The 10,408-nt window shown below is 45.1% G+C and overlaps 1 protein-coding gene across 2 annotated transcripts in view; it reads right to left on the reverse strand.

Moving 5' to 3' along the window:
- The window catches only part of ERGIC3 (ERGIC and golgi 3), a gene marked incomplete at both ends in the record, with an annotated part of 30,089 nt that extends 20,142 nt beyond the window's left edge, over window positions 1-9,947 (reverse strand). For both annotated transcript variants that reach the window (XM_082007403.1, XM_082007402.1), the window contains 7 exons: window positions 856-913; window positions 2,366-2,531; window positions 3,667-3,760; window positions 7,537-7,656; window positions 8,946-9,033; window positions 9,648-9,718; window positions 9,860-9,947. In XM_082007403.1, coding sequence (XP_081863529.1) covers window positions 856-913; window positions 2,366-2,531; window positions 3,667-3,760; window positions 7,537-7,656; window positions 8,946-9,033; window positions 9,648-9,718; window positions 9,860-9,947 — 685 coding nt within the window. The remainder of the gene's footprint in view (window positions 1-855; window positions 914-2,365; window positions 2,532-3,666; window positions 3,761-7,536; window positions 7,657-8,945; window positions 9,034-9,647; window positions 9,719-9,859) is intronic.
- Between the last annotated feature and the right edge of the window lie 461 nt (window positions 9,948-10,408).

Raw genomic sequence — 10,408 nt, forward strand, 5'->3', positions numbered from 1 at the left:
AGCACAGGAAAGACATGGACCTGTTGCAGCGGGGCCAGAGAAGGGCTACAAAAATGATCAGAGGGATGGAACACCTGTCCTACGAAGAAGTTGGGGTTGTTTAGCCTGCAGAAGAGATAGCAATGGGACAAGGGGTGACAATTTTAAACTAGAGGAGGGTAGATTCAGACTAGAATAAAGAAGAAATTTTTTACGATGAGGGTGGTGAACCACTGGCACAGGCTACCCAGAGAGTTGGTAGATGCCCCATAACCCTGGAAACGCTCAAGGTCAGGTTGCATGAGGCTCTGAGCAGCCTGATCTAGCTGAAGATGTCCCTGCTCATTGCAGGAGGGGTTTGGACTAGATGGCCTTTAAAGGTCTCTTCCAACCCAAACCATTCTATGATTCTATAAACCACCACAACTATTCTGGCCACTGTGAATTTATATATATACTTGAGGAAGTCCTTTACAACTTAAATTTTACTCTGAAAGTTCTGGATTGTTTTAAAATTCTCCTGAAGTACCCAAAATATCCCTTTCCAGAGATACTGATACTCAGGTCCTGGATTGAATACCTTAGTTGAGGTTATTTTACAGCATAGCAGCAAAGTTTTGTGGAACAAGTGAGACTGAGAGACTGCCCAGAAACATTCTCCTCCAAGTTCTTCCACACCCATGTGGCAGCACCTCCAGAAAACACTTTTCTCTTTGTTCATGAGGGTTCTAAACCTCTGTAACAAAACTTCAACATCCTCCCCACTGAAGCAGTGCCGCTGTTATTATGGATAGCAATGCAAAGATATTAAAAGAAAACAGTCAGATATATTTGGAAGCTAAAGGTCACAATACGCAGAAAAAGAAAATACTTTACCATGTACATGAGACTGTTGGAAACTTTTTCCTGGTGCAAAGTGGAAATTTCCAGCGACCTGCAGGAGACAGTAATCTTTCATTAAAAGGTCTGAATCTATATAAACAAAGCAGTCACACTGGTGCAAGGATTTTTAAATTTTTGTTTAATCAAGATATACACCAAGCAACTAATTTTCATAGGTGGCAATACCAGCAGATATTATCCTAAAAGATATGAATTACCCCTCTTCCTCACAGGCAGTCATGTGGAAAGCCCTCATTACATACTGATGTTGATAATAACTGTTCCATGCAGATTATTTTAGTGGACATAAAAATGGGAAGAAGGAATTAAGTATATTGGGAGGGAATTGACTGCTGCTGCAGGAAATACAAAAAGGTATCACAGAAAAGGAGTGGGGAAAATAGCTGAGAGGGAGAAGTAGCAGGATAAAAAAACCCTTAATACAATACACAACAGTGATCCTATGTATGCATCCATGAAAATAAGCTGCATGCAAAAATAAAGCACTAAACCTACAAAAACTCACACCCAACAAACCAACCCCAAAAAGACAAACGTTAAAATTTCATCCTCAAATCTGAAAGACATATGGATATTAGGTGCCAATCCTCCCTGACACTTACTAGCAATCATACACATTCTCCCCTGGAAGATCTGAATGTCCCAAGCTCATGCGCTACATTACACCTTATGTTAACCACAGACCTGATGAGAATGGAAACGTGCAAAATTCCAAGTGCATAACAGCAGCCCCCAGAAACTTCACCAGTGACATCCACCTTTACACCCTTGCTACCTCCAGCATTCCTCTTTGAATCTTTTCTGCTCATCACACTTTGTGATAGAGGGTCCCGTAACAGTTTGGTAGCCATGATGATGCTCTAGTCACAATGTCTGGCTTTGTGAGTAAAAGGTTTACTTTCCAAAAATAAAGAATGTGGTCTCCAGGAAGAGTACACAAAGATGTAAAAAACCCCAGAGTTTGAATTAAAAAAAAATTAGCGTGGGCCTGACTTCTAGAATGTATTTGTGTATCTAACCTTCATGTCCAAGTGTTCTGTGTTTGGTAACCCACCAAATGACAGGGTAGTTATACAGTTATGTCGTATACCTTGCACTACATTTTCACACACCAGTTGCAAAAACCTCTGCCGGCAAGTCCTTGATGTCTCTGTTTTAAGACTAGAAGGGCAGGTGGGACAACCTAACCTCAAAGCAGCTGCCTCTCCTCCTACAGAAACCGCAGCAAAAAGACTCGCTAGCTAGACAGTAGGAAAAGCTAAGCTTCTCCAACCCACACAACAAAGCAGAGAATTAGCCCCTTCTTGCTGCTTTTCCTGACTCTCCTACTGAAGCCCTTTACAGGCACAAGTACCTTGCTGAGCCCAGGGGTTATATTACAGACCTGCGAATACCTAAAGCTGGAAAAGGAGAGGAACACCCTGACTCTGCCTTTTCACAGTCACCATCATGCAACAGGTTCACAGCAAAACCCATCTCTCACCTTGTTGACCTCTAGGAAACCATACACTTGGCAGCCCTCGTTCTTCTGCTCTTGCATTTTCTGGCTAAACCCTTCCCTCTTGCACTGCTCTATGCTATCCGGGTTCTTGAAGGCCCAGCCTCGCCGCCTGTATGCTTCTCTGACATCGTCACAAGTATTACAACACCTGCAAAAGCACAAGTACAAGCACCATGTTACCATCTGTATTGCTTTGAAGAGATGCTCCAGCTCAGGACTTGAATCCCTGGTGGATTTCTCTTCATAAAGCAGTAAGGCAAACATCAGGGACTGCACCTTGAACATTGGCCTAATGCTCCTGAAGGAGCTCAAGCTTCTTGATGTACTTTTTGAGATTTTTGCATGAGGAAGCAAGCTGTTTTAATGCGCTGCTTGAGTCTGAAGAGGGCTTTGCCTGTCCGTTTAGACAACCAAGTCACTCCTTGGCAAATAAATTTGCTACAAAAACATCATCGGTGTCCCACAGTTCTGAGCACTTTGGAACTTTCCCATGTGAACAAAGCATCTGCCTGTTTCTATTCCTCCTCTCCTGTTTTTAGGGCAAGACTGTCAACACTGGAGGAAGGGTTAATGGCATACTTCATTATTTCTCTGCCTCTGTATAACACTTTGGTCACTGGAAAAAACAGTTTTCTTTCTTGGTTCCATGTTTTGCTGGACCAAGGAAGAAGTTGAAGACTAGAATCATGAATCCCTCGACATGGAAACATCTCTGGGGAATGATGCAACTTGACAGATGGGACAAACCAAGTTACTAAGGAGACAATAATAGCAAAGGATAGTCCAGAATCTAGGGACTATCACGGATCCATTCTTACAGAAATTTGCAGGTACGAGGAATGAGAAACACCAAATGACACTCCTTGTTTGTGTGAGCAATAAATGTCCGGTCTTTGCTTCCGTAAGGATGCAAAGCCTGCAGCGGAAGTGAGAAGGTAAAGCTGTAGCCAGTTTTTATTCCAAGACAGCTCACGGCACTGTGAAATAATTTACACAGCTCCCCTCTGGACACCAAATAATCCCAGAAAAGATTCTGTTTGCTGAGACATTCTGTGCTACAGGCATGTAGACAAACTTGACAACCTAACTTTGCAACGTTCTTAATCATGAGCGCAGCTTCCAAAAGTGTACCAAAACCACAGCAGTTCTCATCATTCTCTGAACATGTGCCCAGGAGGATTTCATTGCACATATCTTTATAGATATTTTGAAAAAAATAGTGCATGCAACATAACCATAGTAATTCAAGTGCTAAGAAGATACGAAAAGGTTGTAAAGGTTACCGAATGTCCTCTGACTCTGCCCCGTAACAGCTCTCACAGCGATCGGCATCCAAAGAATTTGGATCAAGCACTTTTTCTTCTTCCTTCCCCAGCTCTAAGGCAAAAGAGGATTCAAAGTGATGAGGCATGTCTAGAAATGCTATCTTGTACTCTTGTTTTGTTCTACACGCAGTAATTGTTCTGCACAGGAATGCAACGATTTTGTGTCGTAACCTGCACATCCTGCACTCAAAGCCCACCTAAAATGGTACGCATACAGCCTGTTGAAGAGTGAAGCAAGACCAGGCAGCAGAGCAGCATTTGACATCTCAAGAACGCCCTCCAAAGAAAGAATTGGTTATCTGTAAGCCTTGCTGGAGCACTGATCAGTTGTTACTCGCATAAAGGCTTTGTTAAAACATTATTTAAAGTAGACCCAATCAGTAAATCGCAAGTGACACAGGACCAGTTACACAAACAAAATTTTAGAGAGCAGTCAACAGTGCATAACGCATAATCCTGTCCCAAGATGTGCAGGGAACATGGTTACATATCAGTGTGAAACTGTATCAGAGCGGGAGTCTCCCAAGTGGAAAAATTACACCCAGTGCACCAGGATGACAATGCTGACAAGGCACACGTTAACCACTGCTCACTAAAAATCTACCAGGAGTTTCTACCTTCTTCATGACTTCACAATTCTGACAATGTCTGTGTCACACGCATGTTGCATGCACAGCTGCATTACAGCTGGGGCACGAACTCACGGAGTTTTATGTTCTTATGTGCAGAAGGCTGAAGAGGGACTTGTAACAGAGATGACAGCTGGTGACAGCTGAAACCCGCCAAAGGGCAGGAGATGCCTACAGAAAACTCAAACAGGACTTTTGTTTTGTCAAGAACCAAAACAAATATCAAAGGTCTGCAAATTTTGGCATTAGGAGTGAGTGAGCCAAGGAATCTTGTGTTTAAAATTTTCAAAAACATTGGCTCTTTTTATAAGAGGCCCCCTTAAAATCAGACTGTTTCAACTCACAAATACTGAAGGACAGGACCAAGTCTCTTGGGTTACAAAAGCCTTCTAAGGCTCGCTATCTAGGCACTGCTGCACTGCCCTCTCTAAGCCTTGAAAAGGTGGCTCCTTGGATAACTAATGCTGGGGAAGGCAATACGGTACATAGTCAAACACTGCTGAACGGATAAAATGTTATAAGGGCCTTGTTTGTTGAGATTGGGAAGTATAGCAGGTGGACGGAAGTGAGTATTAAAGGTGTCCATATTTCGTATTAGCTGTAGAAAAAAGATTTTAATTACAAAGTATGAAATATACATGAAAAATCAAACATTAACCTTATTTCTTTAATCAAATACTTTATGGTAGTTATGATCAAGCAAATAACTTTTTGGGAAATATACCCATTATTAATCAACTGTGCGAGACTTACTTTCTAAAGCTTACAACATTCAACGTAGTTGAAAGCACACTTAAGAATTCATCGTTTAAAAAAATGGAATGGCTTTTATTCCTGTAATTACACTAAAAGATAGTGTCAGGAAGAAAACAGCTTAATAATCGCTAAGCTTTGTCAAAGCCACGATTTCCACCATTTGAACAAGGACACCTGTACAATACACGGAGTCTTTCAAGATACAGCAACCAGTAAAAGCCTGTTGAGTTGCCTCACAGACAGCATCTGGAGGTAATGCACACAGATTAGATACTATAGAGAAACTGTAGTACATTGAACTTCACATGCAGGGTTTCTTGCTGTTAACATGGTCCTCAAGTTGCATGCAGATGTGATATGTGAAATTGGAAAACTCTGTCCACATTAAAAGGAAGGAAATAAGAACCACCAATAAAGAATTCAATCATTTATTATCATTCAGTGGAAATGAGTAAGGCGAAATCCAAGCACAGAATGCAAGTACCATAGAAATCATTAAGCTATTAACTATTTTAATGCAAATATGATTAGGAAAAGCATCCAGATACTACTCCATAAAATTTGGGTATGCTTTACTAAATTTAAGGTCATGTCGTGGTTTAACCCCAGCTGGCAACTAAGTGCCACACAGCTGCTTGCTCACCTCGCCCTGCTGGGATAAGGGGGTGGGATCAAAGAATAAATGTGAGAAAACTCATGGGTTGAGATAAAGACAGTTTAATAGGTAAAGCAAAAGCCACATGCACAAGCAAAGCAAAACAAAGAATTCATTCACTACCTCCCATCAGCAGGCAGATGTTCAGCCTTCTCCAGGAAAGCAGGGCTCCATCACACGTACTCTGAACATCCCCCATTTCCTTCTTCCCCCCAGCTTTATATGCTAGGCATGTTGTCGTATGGCATGGAAAATCCCTTTGGCCATTTTGGGTCAGCTGTCCTGGCTGTGTCCCCTCCCAGCTTCCCAAGCACCCCCCACCTTCCCACTGGCGGATCAGAGCATGAGAAGCTGAACAGTCCTTGACTGCTTAGCAACAAGTAAAAACATCAGCATGTTATCAACATTATTTTCATCCCAAATTCAAAACATAGTCTCATATTAGCTTCTATGAAGAAAATTGACTCTAACCCAGCCAAAACCGGCACAGGTCAACATTGCTATATAGTTGCCATTTAAATAACTGACAATGTCAGTGTTACTAATATAAACTGATAATCATAGAGTTTAATGAAGATGGGCAGATACTTCTGATCTAACTTGCAACACAGGTGATGGAAACTGAACTAGCTGTGTGCTTTTTCCAGACAGTAGAAATTGCTAATTGCATGCAATGCATCTGATCTCTTGTAAAATGTCTCCTCTAGGTGAGACAGTTTGCTCTCTACAAGTTCCTCTTCCTCTCCACTGGTTATATGAGGCATCACAGCAACCGGTTCAGCAGAGTAATCCCGACAGATTGGCAATACAAGTAAGGCAGGAAGCCTACATGTGTTAACGGAGAATTAGATACAGAAAAGGTGTTTTTGTTCCCAGACGTTAAATTTGTAGTGCCACAACCTCTGAATACAGAAGGGCTGCTAAGTCACACAATAGTAAGAACACTATCACCACATTCCCATGACAACGGGAGAAACTCTTGCACCTACCAATTGTTCAGCTCTTGGCTTAGTTTAGACTTTCAACTTCAGGAACAGAAAAGTTAAATCTCAGTGATACAAATCAAGAAATTTAGTTCATGCTGATACGTAGAACTACACTAGCTCCCAGAAAAGGTAATAAGAAGCTCATGTTTTGGAAAGGAAAAGTCAAGGCAGTATCACTTTTAGATTGCAACACTTTGTCAGAACAGTTTCTGGTTTGTATCAGGGTACAATGATGAGTCATAACATGTAAAAAATGTAAAGGAGATCTTTATGTAGCCAAGATCCACTTACTACAATTTGTAACTGATAAAGCAACTAAAATATATTTATTGGGTATGCATTAAGACACCCAAAGTAAACATACTGAAGTGCAAGTTTAGGCATAAGGGTCAAGTCACTGGAGGCTTCCCTGGAGACAGGATCTTTCCTCTAACCAGGTCGTCCCATTCGCTAACCCACTGTGATTTAACGATATAACCAAAGTCAAGTTTTGCCAGGACAGCTGCTTGATTTCTAGGCATAAGACCATTAACTCAGCAGCTTTAATCCTGAAATGCATCCATGAGTCCTTGTCATACTTTCAGAGGGACTAGGCAAAGATTTGCCTCAGAAAAGCAGCAAGTATAACAGGAGTTTGTCTAAATTGCCAGTTTACTAGATTTGCATGCCATCAACTCCTCAAGAGTTTATGGTGTTTAAATGCTCTCCAGCTGTCCCTTGTTCCAGCGACTCTCAAAATGGGCATACAGTGATGGAAAGACTATGAGAGCATCCATTCAAGAAAGGCAGAATAGCATCTTACCGTGTCTCTCTGCCTCTGGAGTCACACGATTGCCAGCTTTATCCAAACGTTGTTTAAACAGATTGTGCTCCACATCCAGCTGCTGCTCTCCTGCTACATCCATAGCATCGATGCTCAAATCTGAAACCCACAAGCAGGGAAAGTGGTCTATAAACATGCATTTGTTATGGCCTGTGGCAGGCTGAGGAAGCATTCAACCAGTGAAAATACCAAATCTTTCAGCCAGGGGGATAAGAATGTGCCAAACTGGAAGAGCGTGGATGGCTGGGGCCAAGTGACATATAGGGAATAAAACACACCTTGCAGCACCCCAAATGACCCTTCCAAATACTGGGGTTGGTTTGGTGTACAAGAAGGACTGTTTCCAACTACCACAGAAAGCATTACCCTGAAAGGTAAATACACTTAAAGCAAAACACCAAAACCGAAGCCCTCAAAGCCCTAACTATTTTCAGTAGTTCAGGAGCTAAGCTTAAAATTGGTTGAAAGCTGCCTCCTACATCTACCCCCTCATCCTTTCCCCTTCAACATCAGCACATTTCCTTGTGACCCCTTTGCACAAAGAAGACTGAGAAGGTCTGTGGTCTCGGCCTGGTATCAAAGCACCGTGATGCACTTGTGGCTACGTGCTCTCTTATAAGACTGACAGCTTCTCTGCACATAACAGCAGAGGCTTCCAGTCTCTCTGGCCTTCCCATGCCCTTTGAAATGTGAGGAAGGCAATGACCAATAATATCTTGGGTGGCCAGAAGGAAGTCAGACTCACTACATTCAGAGCCATTACCCAAAGGAATTACTACAACAGAACAAGAGACAGGGAAGATTAGTGGACAGTTGGATAATGGGCAGAGCAGTAACACCCAGTAAGACTTGCAAAATTTTCTGTCACTTCATTCTGTGACTTTGTTTTGAATTTAGTTAAAAGGTAATCATATTATTAATGCTCATTTTGATTTTAAAAACTCTGGAGAAAGATTATTACATGACATTGGCATTACAGTCAGAATTTAACTAAAAAACTCACAAAAGACACTACAAAAGTTGCTCCTTGTCAAGTAACTTCCTCTAGTTTTTCAACAACAATACAGTCATATCTTCAGTCCCAAGCTGTGACAGCTTCTTCAGTATTACTGAGCTCTCTGACAAAGTGTACCACCACACAGAACTGTAAGTGGGTTTATACCTTAGCCTCATTTATAATCTAGAAGAAGAATACTGCCTGACTGGCAGCGCAGGTTTAAGCGCACACCAGGCCTGGCTGGAATCACTGCATAACCACGAGGGATCACCAGTTCCTCCCGGTTGTGGCCCATGCAGCAGCGCAGCATTCAGAAGCGCCAAGCACACTGAGCCTGCTGGGACCTTGGCAACTGTGAAAATTATCCCCAGTATTCAGATGTTGGACTCACAAGCACAAGGCATATGTGGAAAAATAACATCTAGATTGATCTGCAGTTTCTCTCCCCTTGATTTGTCAACGTACAATTCCGGATGAACCTAGGAATGAAGAGAAAACAAAGAGTCCTGTTTCACTCAGAAGCAAATCAAAAGGCCTCTTTCCCTCAATTGCTCTGGCTCAGGAGTTGATTTTTAAGATGTAGGATTTGTGAGACACCCGAGTTGCTGCCTCCCACAGCTTCCATGGCAGCTAAGCGCTTGCCATTTGTAATACTTTTTTAAAAGATAACGATTTGTGCATTTTAAAATTTGGGGTGGGGACAGGGGCTCCTGTGCTCACTCCCTTTCCTGTGCCTTGCCTGCTCGCAGGTGGTGGAGACAGCGGGGAGAGGCCTGGAGACACTCTCCGACGACAGCATTGCAGCAGGCCACAAGCCCACCTTTGCGCCCAGCAGGGCAGCCTGCTCCTCTCAGAGAGGCGGCCGGCTGGGGCAGAGAAACCGCCCCGAGCAGACCCCCGGGGGGTGAAGCTGCTGCCTGGGCAGCCTGGAGACGGCGGCGGAGGCGGCTCGGCAGGAGTGCGAAGGCCTGGCAGGCGGCCCCGGGCCGCAGGGCCGTCTCTCCGCCGGGGCACCGCGGGCAAGAGGCAGCACGGGCGCGCAGGAAGCAGCACAGACGGGCCGGGCACCGCCCCCCCCGCCGCCGCTACTCACCTCCTTGGTGAGGTAGTACTGCAGCTCCGAGAAGAAAAGCAGCACCATGATGAGCCCGCTGACAACCGTCACTGCCGGGGAGACGAGAGCCGCCGTCAGCCCCGCCAGCCGCGCACACCGCTCCCCCCCGCCCACCCCAGCTCCGCCGCGGCCCGCCCGTTGCTTGTCCCGCAAGGTCTGCCCGCCCGCTCGCCCTCACCCCGCCCGCTCACCCAACGCCCCCCCGCACGTCTTGACCCGAAAGTCTTCCAAGGTTTTGGGAAAGGCATCGAACCGCTTCAGCCGCCAGAGTGAGTCCATAGCGCCGCGCGACCCGGAACCAAACCCGCCTTCCGGGGCCGGGCCGGCACTGCCCCCGCCGGGCGGTGCGGCCCGCAGCCGGCCGCGGGGGCTTGCCGGGACGGCCCGGAGCGGCTGTCTCTTCCGAGGTGGCAAGGTCGTCGCTGCCGCCTCGCCCTCTTCTGCCCCTCACTGCCAACGGCCCCCGGGCCGCTGAAGGACAGTCGAGAGACGCGGGATGCGCCGAGACCGGTGAGCTGGAAAGGGCTCGGTGCCAAGGCAAAGCTGCTGGTACACAGCAGTTTTCACTCGGGGTGACATCCTCCCCATGCCACCCATCGCCTCCGTCTTGTTACTGATGCCCTGCGGAGAACAACCGAGCTCTCCCTCAGGCTGGCAGGTGCAGTGACCAAGCGGAAAGCGGATCAACTCAGGAGAGCATCGGCACTTGCTGTGCTGAAGGGAGGGAGGGAGGGAGGGAG

This window comes from Phaethon aethereus, assembly GCF_964289735.1.
Source record: "Phaethon aethereus genome assembly, chromosome: 16".
NCBI lineage: Eukaryota > Metazoa > Chordata > Aves > Phaethontiformes > Phaethontidae > Phaethon > Phaethon aethereus.